The sequence below is a fragment of the Camellia sinensis genome, chromosome 13 (genome assembly GCF_055761805.1).
Source record: "Camellia sinensis isolate YWXY chromosome 13, ASM5576180v1, whole genome shotgun sequence".
NCBI classification, from domain to species: Eukaryota; Viridiplantae; Streptophyta; class Magnoliopsida; order Ericales; family Theaceae; genus Camellia; species Camellia sinensis.
The window spans coordinates 65,436,399-65,450,651 of NC_138973.1; the positions used below are offsets into that span (position 1 = coordinate 65,436,399).

The 14,253-nt window shown below is 37.9% G+C and overlaps 1 protein-coding gene across 1 annotated transcript; it reads left to right on the top strand.

Moving 5' to 3' along the window:
* Nucleotides 1-11,816: 11,816 nt before the first annotated feature.
* On the top strand, nt 11,817-13,667 carry LOC145805842 (uncharacterized). Its single transcript, XM_082901058.1, has 2 exons — nt 11,817-13,318; nt 13,426-13,667. Exons 1-2 carry the CDS (start codon nt 12,520-12,522, stop codon nt 13,452-13,454), a joined length of 828 nt encoding a protein of 275 aa, XP_082757184.1. The 5' UTR covers nt 11,817-12,519; the 3' UTR covers nt 13,455-13,667.
* Nucleotides 13,668-14,253: the final 586 nt, after the last annotated feature.

Sequence of the window (14,253 nt, forward strand, 5' to 3'; positions counted from 1 at the left end):
TCCATCTGGTGAGAAAATCATAAAAGCCCTTTTTCGGCTCTTGCCTAGTTGCTTCGAGATCACGAGTCGTGACCTCGATTTGGGTATTGTAAGCATATTGGGTGATGAAGGCCTCGGCCATCTCCTCCCAGCTCTGTTTCACTGAATCCTCCAGCTTGGCATACCAGATGGCCGCAATACCCAATAGGATCCGACCGAAGAGAGATAGTTTCTGGAGTCTAGTCAAGCCCATCGGGCGCAAAATATTAGAAAACAGCCTCAGATGAACCATAGCATCGCCTGAGTCGTCAAAGCGATCTATGTGAGGCATCTTGAACCTATTCGGGAATGTCACCGCCGAATCCGTGTAACCATCCTCTATGTATGGGATCGAGTTAACTCCCTAAGCTTGTTTAAACAGTTTTTCAAGCTTGCTTACTTTCAAAGCAGTAGGATCAAACTTAGATTCGAACGGCGTGTCTGTTGGGAAAGTCGATGCTTTTGAAATCTGTGGTAGGACTGGTGGTGGGACTGGCCCTGTTGGAACGTCTGTATTCTCTTGGACGGTAGCTGTATCCCCGGGTATTGGAACCCTAGGTGGGGGTGGGGGTGGCGGTGGATGCGAAGCAAATGCTCCGGCTTGTTGTGGTTGCTGCTGTTGTTGAAGCCTAGCAATTAGCTCTGCCTGCTGGGCCACAACCTTTGCCTGACAAGCGGTAACCTCTGCTTGGCGAATAGCATCACGCTGCATAGCCTCCATGGTTTGTTGAAGTTGACGCATCATTTCCTCCATACTGACTGTAAAATGCTGATCTGTTTGAATAGGTATATATTCCCTCTCTGAGGTAGAAACATAAAACTGATCCCTGCTGCGCACAGGTGAATCAGATAGTGACCGCTGAACTGGTAACTATTGTACTGGTGATCTGTGCCTAACTGCCCTCCGTCTTGTAACCGGGGGTAATGAAACAAACACTGGTTGCCCGTCAATAAGATCCTCAGATCCGGAAAGCCTTCTACCTCTAGTCCAGAGTGCTCGGGGGGCATCTGCCTTGTCGGAAGCAATGATGAAATACTACCTTGCAAAAAGATAAATAAAGCAAAAAAAGGAAACAACAATAAAAAAACGGACAGCATTTCGGCTTAGATAAAGATAACACACAGTTGGTATCATAAGCTAAACAATCTGTACTTAAACACTGATTTCTGCCCCCCCCAAATTTTCTGCCTCAAAACTGATATACTCAAACTGATACCCTCAAACACTGATGTCCTCAAACTGATGCCCAGACTTGCAACTGATACATACGTTCCCTGTAGAGATACACCCCTAACAACACATATTAAGCAAGTGAGAGCTAAAACACCCTTATGGTGGGGTAGGGTTTCTCTGTCCTATTTTGTCAGGAGCTAGGGATTCACTACGCATGCATACGGTTTCAAACAACCTACATTCGGGTAAACAACCTGTCCTAATTTGGGAAGGTCTCTATGGCTTCTGATATACAACTAGGTCGAATAGTCAAAAAGGGTGCCTCAGCAAGACCACCTAATATACCTCTCGCACCTAACACCGAGCAGTGAAAGGTGGATCAAACGGTACGGCGGTGATCCAAATCCAAGGTTTGTGTTCCTATTGTGGTAGAGCCCGCAACCGGTCGGGCTTATGGCCTGCTTTTCCAAGCGAAACCTCCAACAAACCGTTTAGGAATAGCAGATGGCAAACACTGTGACTTAAGAGTACCAATGCAAATGCAATGCAAAAAAACACATAAGTGTAGATAAAACAACATATCATGCATTTCGAGTCAAGTTCTCTAAATCCCCAGCAAAGTCGCCAGAAACTGTAGACCCGACTTTTTTCGCACGCCCCCCCTTTCGGGGAGGGCGCAAATTGGTCTTACTACAGTTCAGACTCCTGTCATAGTTTTGAATCTAATCTCACAAAGTGCAATGTGAGACTGATAAACACCAAAGAGTCCAAATCTGGCAATTGGTTTTGAAAAATCGATTTTGAATCAAAAAGTGCCAAACATGGACTGTTTTGCCAGATTACGGAGTCGCCACCTAAATATTTTGTTTTGGAAATTTAGGAAACCCTTACTCGTGCCAAAGGCCACGTGTCCGTCATCACCAAAGTTGCCTCAGCTTGGGAACTTGGATACGAGAGAGGAAGGTCCTGAAATGAACACCCCCCGCTTGCCCGATCAAAGATCGGACTTTACTAAACATGATATGTTGTTTTAAAAACACATGTGTTCTTATTCTAGTTATTAGCTGACTTTACTATGTGATGCGCATAGCATACAAGTATAGACTCAATCACGAGAATTGGAACAAAACAACTCATATTTGTTTTTGAAAATGGTTTGAAAGTGCTACTCACAAGTAGGCTAAAGTGTGGATTTGCCACCCTCAAGTGGGCTTTAAAACATGATTTTGCCACTTCACAAAGTGGGCTTAAAACTCACAATCATCGAGTTGTTCCAACTCAGGCAATCAAGCCTTCATCCACAGGCATTCATGTAGTTAAGCACTTAAGCAAATAGCCTCATGGCAAGCATGCTATCATGGCAACACTCACACTCATGCAAGTATGCTGAAGCGTAAACACTTACAGTGTACTCCAAGCCAAAACAGAAAACTAGTTAGAAATCATGTATGATCCTAACTATTTTAAGATGCCTAATGCAACACATGCAAAAATGCAACTAAATAGGCTCGGCTATCTAAGATGGCATATGAATGCAACACTTTGATACACATATTCAAATAGGTATTGAAATACAATGCAGTTTGAATAATGCGCCGAGCCCGGTGCATGCAAGACAAATAAATGATGTAAACATGCAAAGTATAAGGTATGCTAATTGAAATATGCAGTAAATAAAAGAGAGAAAGAAGTGGGGTTAGAAGACATGCACACACACACGCACACACTTATTACAACATTGTGCCCTCTCGACAGAGGGTCCGAATGAATAAGCTAAGCTAATCTAAGCTAAGCTAAGCTAACTAAACTAATTAAATTAATTAGACTAATTATTACAAATCAATAAAGAAATAGCTAAACTAAGCTACTTAATTATTACAACACTTTAACTAATTAACAAATTAATTAAATTACAAAACCAATGCTAACTAATAAGTAAGACATTAAATTACACTACTTCAGCTCTGCTTAAGAAAGTTGAATCATGCATGCATTCAATTTTTCACCCCGAAAAGCTCTCCAGTTTGCTCCTGAGAGACTCTATTTGTAGGGTGTCTCCAAGAACTCTCTGTTGAACCTTACTAAATCACATGTTGGGGAATGCACCAGTGGCCTGTCGGCCATAAGGAGCTACTCCCAACTATCTGCCGACCAAGGATGTGCACTGCCAGCCAATGATGAAGCAGTGCCGGCCATCCGTGAGGCACCGCCGGCCACTGGCGTGCTACATCACCATTCTACAACAGAGCTCAAAACAAAGGAAAATTGAGGGTCTCCCAATAGTATGTGTATACTGTACCACTCCTTATCATCTCAAAACATCAAAGGAGAGTTGCCATTGGATCCAAAACCATCAATCAAGCATGCAATCCATGATGGCCAAGGATCCAACTTGCACAAATTCAATAAATACAAGACAAACAAGACTCTTGGATCACTACCTTATCATGGGTAATCAAAGGCAATGGAGATAAAGGGAATTGACTCATTTTCATCACTTCAAGTATGAAATGAACCAATCTCCTTTGTGTTCAATATAACATCCGATTGAACACAATGCAATGCACACATAACATGCTTATCTTGGCATGTTTTACTTGATTCAATTCTTGTTTACACATTTTAGCTTACCAAACCATTCATTAATTGATTTGTCCAATGTGAGAGTCCTCTAATGAGAGAGAGGTCAATCAAAAGATAACTTAAGCCATGAGAGAGACCATGTCTTTGACTAGGAGGAACCCTTAAAAGGGGGTTAAAGCCATTTAAGCATAAGCCTCAATCCTAAGCTTAAACACAACTTAAGACCAACCAAGCCTCAAAGCAAATCAAAAGTGAAGAAATGGGAGAGGTAGCAGAATTTCAGTACTGAAATGGCATGAAACACAAGACTTTAACTTGGAAACAACTCATGTACAAAATGTTAAGAGCCAAAACATTGAAACTAGTGAAGAGCTTTACACTGGAACCATGCAATACAATGCTCAAATGATCAAACCAACTATGGACAGACCTAAAGCATGCCAAAACAGTGGCCACAATGTGCTGAGATGGTTGCATGGAAAGCAAGAAAATCATGTTCATGCATTGGCTCACAAACAAGGCATAAGGCACAATTCTCAAACACAATGAAAGAGTGATATGTGTGAGAGTGTGATAGCGAAATATGTTCTAAAATCACATGCTAAATGATGCCAAAACATGCAAATATCACAAGCAAAGCATGCTAAGGGCCTCCAAACATAAGGCTAATGAAGGCCTTTGCACTACAACCATGCATAACAAGTCTGATATGACCAAAACCACTCTAAACAGAGTTTAAGCATGTTAAAGCAAGGCCAAAAACATGCTGGAGTGGAGCCAACACATGCCAGAATAATAGGTTAGTACATCAAGTATGTTAAGTTATCATGCATGATTACACTACAAGTAAAAGAAGCAAGTAAGATATGACTCAACTAGCCCAAAATAGAGCTATAACATGTCAAAAAAGTCACAAAAACATGCTGAGATAAAGCCTCAAGGAGGTAGAAATACATGCACATATGTTAAGCCATCAACACATGCAAACAAGATACAAGGAGGGGAGGCCACCCCCTCCTATTTTGGACCTCAAAACCAAGTTTTTACCACTGAAAAACCTCTGAGTTTTAGTGGTAGAAAGGCCAAGCAAAGGGTGTTTCAAAAGCTTAAGAAGATGGCTCAAAAGGCTTTACAAGCCAAAGAGCCAAGAGAGGGAACCACCCCCTAACCACACAAGGCTCAAACCAACATTTTAAGACCTTAAAAATAGAACTTTTTAGAGACTAAAACCAGCTTTAAAGTAGCATACAAAGGTGGCAAAGCAATGAACTAAAGCAAAGCTTACAGGATGGAAATTCTTACCCTTGAAACACAACACTAAAACAGCAAGCAAACAACCAAACTTCTGAGCCAAAACCACTCCAAGGAGCTCAAACAAGGCCTCCAAGAGCTTCAACTCTAAGGTAGAGGTGTTTGGCTAAGGGTGCTAGTGCAAATATGTAGAGAAAATACACTTTCAAGTGCAAAATATATAGAGAGAGTATTCTGGAGAGAGAGAGAATGAGAGATATAGCTCAGCTCAAACTTTGTAACCCCTTGCATGCATATAGATGAGTTATATATATGGGAGATACAAGGAGCCTTCAAACAAATCCAGCCCTCCACGTGCATGCAGATGAGCTCATCTGTGCAAACAGCTGTCAAAATATCTGCAAAAATATCTACTAAAGCATTGGTGGCCGGCCGACCATTATTGGTGGCCGACAGTGGCCTCATTGATGACCGACAGGGCCTATTGATGGCCGGCAGGGCAAAGCCCATGGCTGACAGGCCATCAAGGACATTACTAAGCAAAGACCAACACATGGTCCAAATATGAGACAGAATGGAAATAGGGTATGGAAGGATCAAACCTGGAGCATTCCGTCGCGAAAGTTGAGTACTCGACGAGCAATCAAACTTGTTGCTGGATGTACCCTACAAGAACATCCAAGTCTTGAGGATGGTAAAAAATGGGGTGTCTACACCATCCCTCCGCAGGCATCTATCTTTCCATACCTAGAGGTCGTCCTCGTTATAATACCCACCTCGGTCTGACTTCTTTGGTACGTCTCCCTCCTGGCCGACGTCTTTCTCTCCGGGATTTTGGTCCCGAGTTTCTTCGTTGCAGTTATCCTCCTCTATGTTAGGATAAAAGTGTTTACCACTTCCAGTAGAGATGTCGTCCCCAATCTTCTCTTTCTATCCATCGTTGTCCTTCTATTCTCCTTTCTTTCCCACAGACGGCGCTAAATTGTGTGTGCTATTTTCTGACCACACTGCCAAACAGGTACTCAGCTGGAGAACACCGACAGAATAGATTGCGCTCGAACGACCTGTCACAGAAAGATGAGACTCCGACGGTGGTTCGTTCACCCGGGGGCACTCCGACGATCAAGTCAGTAATCAATATCTCTCAAAGATAGCCAATTGTGCTTAACTGACAAGCCAGAATACAAAAAGCGTACCTTAGATCCACAAGGGTGCCTTTCTTTTATAGTCAGCACTAACCTGATCCCTGTAGAAGCCTAGCTTCTCTTGGACTCTAGCCCAATGCTCATCCTAGACTCTCCAATAGATAAAGATAAACTTCCTAAGAGCTTTATCCTTATCCAGGCTGAAGTCCTCTCCCATTCTAGGACCCTTATAGCTTATTCGCTTATCTCGGATTTCGGTATCTCCGTAGATAACCTCGGCCTAGCCGAGATCATCTCGGCGTCATGACCAGGAAACGTGGCACCTCGGCTGGCACTTTGGTGCCACCTTGGCCATGTGTTGTTATTAACAAAAAATATGTCCCCACAGTCTATAAATGAGATTTAGACATAATAGGAATATATAATAGAGACACAATCGAAACCAACTATAAATGAAGTTTAAACTTAGGGTTTTCAAATCAAACAGAGATTTAGATAGAATAGAAACAAACTTGAGCTTTGGTAGGATATTCTTGAACGAATTTGACTAGAGGGGCTCTTTGCTCACAAACCCATGCTGGAGACATGGAGAGAGCGATGGTTTGTGAGGAAGATGTCAAGAGAGAGATAGGGGGGCCTGGGGTGTTTGAAATTTGAAATCTGAGAAGAGGAGGGTGAGATAGAATAGAGAATGATACAAAATATAAAATTACAAAAATAAAAATAAAAGAAGAAACCAAAGAAAAGGTAAGTGTGATCTCAACCGTTGATTTTTAGTACAATATTTATCAGCCTTTCATGGGAAAAATAAAATTGAATTTTTTTTAATTGAAAAAATAAAACCAAAAAAAGAACAAAGAACAAAACACAAAACATAATTTTTTTTTTTTTTTTTTTTGCTTCAGATTCTTAATGTTAACATTAGCTCCATATGGATTTGTTAACTGATGTTTTTGAGGAAAATCCTACATGGGAAATTCATTCATTCTTTCATTTTTTTATATTCATCATGTCTTTAACATGATGCATGTCTGGGATATGAAACCCAGAGCTATGAACTGAAAAAGAGGAAAAAAAATAGAGCTATGAACTAGAAAAAAAAAAAAAAAAAACAAAGCTATGAACCCACATCCAGAAACTGAGGTAAAAAAACAAAGCTATGAACTTAAGGAAAAATAAATAAATAAAAAGAACCAGGGTTAAAATAAATGAATGGAACAACAAAAAAGAAAGTGAGGAGATAAGAGTGCCTTACCTAGTGATGGTGGAGAAAAAATGAAAAGAAATGCATAGAGTTTTGTGCAGCTTTGTTCATCCTTCATGAATGCAAAGAGCTTTTTGGAGCTTTGTTCTTCGTTCGATGGTGATTCACTTCCTCTCCTTCGATTGTAAGCTTCTTTCACAGTGATAGGTAAAGTGCAGTGGGTGGGTTGGTAAGAGTTGATAGATAAAGATGTCTGGGCCATTGAATTTTATTTCTAGACAAATCTAGACCATTGAAGATAGTTTGTGGGAGAGATATTTGTGAAAGTAAATATGAGCTATTGTTTTTAAATTTGGACAAATCTGAACAATTATTTGAAAGACATTTACAAATTAACCCTTCCATTTTTATATAGATAAATAAATAAATATATTAATATTTTTTGCTTAACAAAAATATATTAATATTACTTGCTTAATAAACATTTTAGCATTTTCATTGCAACAATCGCCCACTCTCCAAACTAACAAACTTTAACAAACAAAAATATAACTCATTTTTATTATTTTTTGTCATATAATACATTTTAATACATATTTTAGTGACTCCATTGTGAATGCTCTTATAGTGTTTCAGACGATGGATGGAATATTACAAGGTTGTTTTGGGTTTGCAAGTTATTACACGTCTATTTTTTTAAATAAATAAATACAATTCAAACATATAATTATCGATATTTGATGAGTTTTATATTTTATATGAATAATCTACACAGAAAATATTAAATTTTGAACCGTTGAAATCATGAAGGCGGACTCAAAATGGCATGCAAAGCACCAAATTGGACCCTCCAGTTAGATTGAAGAGAAGCCTTCCTCTTTTTTCTCATTTCTAGACACAATATTTTCTTAGAAGGGAATTGCAAATGATTGGGGAAAAAATTATAAAAATATAAAATTGCAAGAGTTTGTAATAAGTTAGTCTAATTGTACCATCTCACAAACTGACTGGTGGGAGACACTTGGAACCATTTTGGTAATTCAAACAACACAGATAGAGGAATTTTGACTTTGCCAAACTCAAACCCAAACCCAAGTTTATTTGATTGTAATTTTTTTAAAAATAAAAAAAAACAAAAACACAAAAAGCTTTTCTTTCTATCTGACTCTCGCTCTCTCTTATTTCTTCTAAACTCCGGAAATTATAATGAGTAAAATAAACTAGTGTTTGATTTCACAAGCCCAAAACTCTTCTCTTGGCGTTGTTTGAATTACCAAATGTAATTTTAAGAGTCTCCTCCCTGCCACCAACAAAACTCACTTACATTTTCTCTTAATTACTCTCTGTTGGTGATACTTACAAATAAAACACCAGAAAATACACAAAATAAAAGTTACAACAATTAATATAAGGGCTGAGGCGCGGGAAATTCACTCTTTTTAAGGAGATTCAAGCCCTCTGCGGTTAGGCAAAGCCACACACCGGTGCAGTAGAAAAACCTTGACTTGTCCCCCCTAGGATACAACAGCCTGACTAAGTCATATGGTTCACCAATACTGCACAATTGGTTAAACCCAAAGCTTTATCACACACACCCTTTTTATTTGCCTGATAATCTCACTCAAGACATAACAACACAACCAAAACTTCTTCACTTCTCGTGTTCACCCAAGATAAGACATAGTTCAAATTATATATAACAATCTATCTTGGTGGCTAAGTAAAGATGGACTTAGAATGGATAAGTCTTGGTGGACCAAGACCAAGACTTGCAAAAACTTGGAGATTGTCTTGGTGGATAAGGAATGGATGACTTGGAGAAGACTTGGATAGATAAACATGGTGGACTTGACCAAGACTTGAAAACTTACCTTGGAAGTCTTGGAAATGATAGGAATGAGGAGACTTGAAAACTTGGAGGCAAAGAAAAGAAAAGACAACGATAACACATTAACACATTATAATATTAAAATACCTGCTAACATTCCCCCACCTATTTTAATATTATAGGTAACAAAACTGAGATTATTAGGCAAATAAAGATATTATGCATCATGGTAGGTGTGCTCTGCATTGAACCTCCATTAGTGAAACAATAATATCTACTCCAGAGCCAATAGTATGCTCAGCATTGAACTATGACTGCATAAGGGAAATAAATAATTATTGTACACACATAATATTCCAGGTGTTCACAAAAGCTTTAAAAGCTAGCACATTACGGCCTTGTGCGATCCCAGGATTCATGAGTGTATTTGAGAATTAGCCCAAATCTCATAGGTAGCGGCCCCACTACCACACTCACATAGGTGAATTCTGTTAAGGGTGCTCCTGTAACTATGACACCCCACTCAATAAGAGCTACAAAACTTCATTAAGAGTTTTTTTAATAACTCAACCTCTACAACGTTACAGGATAAATGCACTTACATCATAGGGATAGGAAAAAAGTAATTTAATGCATTTCTCATGGCCATCATATGATCGTTTTTCTCATTGAACCTAGTTACAGGATCTCTGGTCCGTGGGTTGAGTATCCTCATACATGGCTCCTGCTATATTCAATGGGCTTCAACCCATCCCCCACGATGTATTCCAGACTCTATCTCTTGCTAAGGCCTTAGTTAATGGATCTGTAAGATTATCACCAAATTTAATATAATCCACATGTATGATGCCATTATTCATATAAGATCTCACAGTACTGTGTTTTCTTCTGATAGGTCTGGATTTACCGTTGTAATAACGGTTATTAACGCGACCAATTGCTGCGGTGCTATCACAATGAATCAATATAGGTGGAATTGGTTTTTTCCAACAAGAGATTTCATTTAACAAATCTCTCAACCAATTTGCTTCTTCACTAGCTGTAGCTAAAGCAATAAGTTCAGCCTCTATAATTGAATTAGCAATAATGGTTTGTTTTTTCAATTTCCAACTTATAGCACCACCTCCCAATGTAAATAAGTAACCAGTGGTTGATAATGAATCACTTGACAAGGTATTCCAATCGGCATCACTGTAACCTTCAAGTACTACATGATACTTATTATAAAACAAGCCATATTTTATGATACCAGATAAATAATTCATAATACGCTCAATGGCTAGCCAGTGATCACTGCCAGGCTTGCTAGTAAACCTGCTAAGTACTCCAACTGCATAGACAATGTCAGGTCTAGTACAGTCAGTCGTATAACGCAAGCTACCAATCATACTAGCATATTCCTTTTGATTAATTACATCATCATCATTTTCAAGAGGAAATAAACGCACATGAGGATCAAAAGAGTAAGAACATGCTTGCAATTATAAAAGTTATATTTTCTCAAAATTTTCTCAACATAATGTGACTGATCAAGAAATATACCATCACAGGTTTTGGTAATTTTCATTCCCAAAATATAATTAGCCTCACCAAGATCTTTCATATCAAAATGGCTACTAAGCATATTTTTAGTTTCCACGATGATATGCAAATTAGAGCCAAATATAAGTAGATCATCCACATAGAGGTTAATAATGACATGTGAATTTTCTTCAGATTTATAGTAAATGCATTTATCACATTCATTCGTTTTATAGCGATTCTCAATTATGCAGGAATCAAATTTCTCATGCCACTGTTTAAGGGCCTGTTTTAAGCCATATAGGGATTTAACTAGCTTGTGTTAGATAATATCTCAATGGGACCACATAATTAAATGTGGTGTTATCATTTATAAGAAGCCTACAATTTAAGTGATTCAATTTAGTTAATAGGCTTAAGGGTATATGTGTTATGGACCTAATGTGTAGATACTAGTTGTATAATTTCTATTTCTATCAGGGGCAGAAATTGAAATTAAAACATATTGGTTAAAGTTGGTTTTCATTCCTTTTGAACTTCCACAACCTTTCAGTTTTGAAAACCAATAATGGTTAAAGTTGGTTTTCATTCATTTTGAACTTCCACAACCTTTCAGTTTTGAAAACCAATTACAACCTTTAAAAGGTTATGGTCCCTATTCCTTCCCAGGTGGAAATAAGAACACTGCCATTTTTTTTCTAAATCCTCTCAAGGAAAAACATAAGGCACCAAAGGGGAAAGGATTAGAAGGCAATAACATAATCAATAACAAAGAGTTCATTGATAATCACGCTTCCGTTTAACCGTTCATCAATGGATTCAGGTATGTCATTTTGTCTTGATTTCTTGATAATACACATGGTAAATGATCCAAAGTGTAAGGTTTATGTTCTGAAATTTATGTTGACAATTGGTATCAGAGCATGCATATCATGTGTCTTATCAGAATTGATATGCTTTATTCATTCTATTTAGTTTCCTGGAATCAGATTCTGAATTTTCTTATGGATGTAAATTCTGTTTTTTCCTGTTTTGTTCTGTGAAAATGGCAATCTGTTTTCTGGAATTGTAAAATGATTCGGTGGGCAGTTTTTTTTTTTTTTTCCTCTTAAATGGATGAACATCATGTATTTATATATATATAGATATATCTTGCGATTTGATCGGTTTAATTTTGAACATCATAAAAACAAAAAAAAACTATTTGTTTTTGGACCCGTCAATTCTATTTATATATGTATATATATAATTGGAATTGCTGCAGATTATATAACATATACGGGGTCACAAATTTAGAAATCTTTAAATTTAATGTAATTTCATACAACGTCTACAGAAATTTAATTTTCTAACATTCTCAATATAAGTCAATTCAAACAAGATGTCATAAAAGTGATCTCTCTTGTCTAGATTGTTTTATATGGAATGTTTTGAAGTTCATGTCTGTGTATCTCATACGGGTATTTATCGGTCCAAAGACATGATTAAGACTTGGCAGAATTACACACACATTTTGTGGTGATAAACATGTGCCAATTGTCAAGAAAACCTAATGTGAATAATAAATCCATCAAAAGATAGATTTGTTATTTGACATAACTTATTGTCAATGTTTGATCATTACAACAAGAATACCACTTACAGTTAATATCACTACCCAAAGGCTTGGTATTAATGTTGTGCTAGGTATCTTGAGATGTTGTCATTAAATTAATTTATTTAGAGATTATCTGTTTGGTAACTTAATGTGAGCATAATTGTTTATTCCTTTTATTTTCTTTTCTATTCAGCTTTAATGTCGACTACTTCAATCTCTGCCAACATGAACAATGTTCCAATGTTAAATGGAACAAACTTTAAGGACTGGAAAGAGAACATATTGATTGTTCTCGGCTGCATGGACATAGACTTGGCATTAAGGATGCCAAAACCAAATGCTCTCACTGCACAAAGTACTCCTGAGGAAACTGTGTACTTTGAAAAGTGGGATTGTTCTAACAGGCTAAGTCTTATGATCATGAAGCGTGGGATTCCAGAAGTTTTTCGGGGTGCAATTACAGAGGATGTTACCGTTGCCGGTGAATTTCTTTCAGAAATTCAAAAGCGTTTTGCTAAAAACAATAAGGCTGAAACAAGCACGCTTTTAGCAAGCTTGATTTCAATAAAGTATAAAGGCAAGGGTAATGTTCACGAGTACATCATGGAAATGTCTCATCTTGCTTCAAAACTTAAGGCACTAAAGCTCGACCTATCTGATGATTTGCTCGTGCATTTAGTTCTCATCTCTCTTCCTGCACAATTTAACCAATTTAAGGTCAGTTATAACTGCCAGAAGAAGAAATGGACTCTCAATGAGCTCATTTCATTTTGTGTGCAAGAGGAAGAGAGATTGAAGCAAGAAAGGACTGAAAGTGCTCATCTGGCAAGCACCTCCAAGCATACGGGCAAAAGAAAGCATAAGGGAAAGGAAGTTGCTATTCCTCAGGGTCCAGAACCAAAGAAACAGAAAGTGCAGGATGGTTGTTTCTTTTGTGGCAAGCCCGGACACAGAAAGAAGGATTGTGCCAAATACGTCACCTGGCGTGTAAAGAAAGGTACATTTCATGTTTTGGTCTGTTCTGAAATAAATTTAGCTTCAGTCCCAAGAAATACTTGGTGGGTAGATTCTGGTGCTACTACTCACATATGTGTTTCTATGCAGGGTTGCCTGAACTACCGAAAGCCAACTGATGCTGAAAGATACATCTTTGTGGGTGATGGCAAGTCAATAGAAGTGCAGGCAATAGCGCACTTTAGATTATTACTGAAAACTGGTTATTATTTGGATTTATTAGACACTTTTGTTGTACCGTCCTTTAGACGGAATTTAATTTCTGTTTCTGTATTGGACAAATTGGGATATTATTGTTCTTTTGGAAATATGAAGTTTAGTATGTCTATTAATTCCAATGTTGTTGGTACTGGTTTACTTAATGTGTTTGATAATCTATATTTGCTCGAAACTATTGCATCTTATAATGCAACCTTGCACGTGGAATCACGAGGTACAAAGCGTAAATTAACTAAGGAAAATTCAGCCTCATTATGGCACAAACGCCTAGGTCACATCTCTAAATCTAGAGTTGAGCACCTTGTGGCTGATGGAATTTTGGACTCTCTTGATTTTTCAGATTTTGATGTCTGTGTGAGTGTATCAAGGGAAAACAGACCAAAATAAAGAAATATGGTGCCCATAGGACTACAGATGTCTTAGAATTAATTCATACGGACATTTGTGGCCCATTCCCTATGGCGTCTTGGAATGGTCAACAATATTTTATCACATTCATAGACGACTATTCCAGATATGGGTATCTATTTCTTATCCATGAGAAATCACAATCTTTGGACGTATTCAAAAAATTTAAGGCCGAAGTTGAGTTACAACTCAACAAATGGATTAAAAGTGTCAGGTCTGACCGTGGTGGTGAATACTATGGCAGATATGATGGATCAGGTGAACAACGTCCAGGACCGTTTGCAAAATACC

Excerpts from the sequence above, each read along its gene's own strand:
- LOC145805842 (XM_082901058.1), top strand. The coding sequence starts at position 12,520 with ATGTCGACTACTTCAATCTCTGCCAACATGAACAATGTTCCAATGTTA. Across the intron at positions 13,319-13,425 it reads CACCTGGCGTGTAAAGAAAG|GGTTGCCTGAACTACCGAAA; the intron begins GTACATTTCATG and ends GTTTCTATGCAG.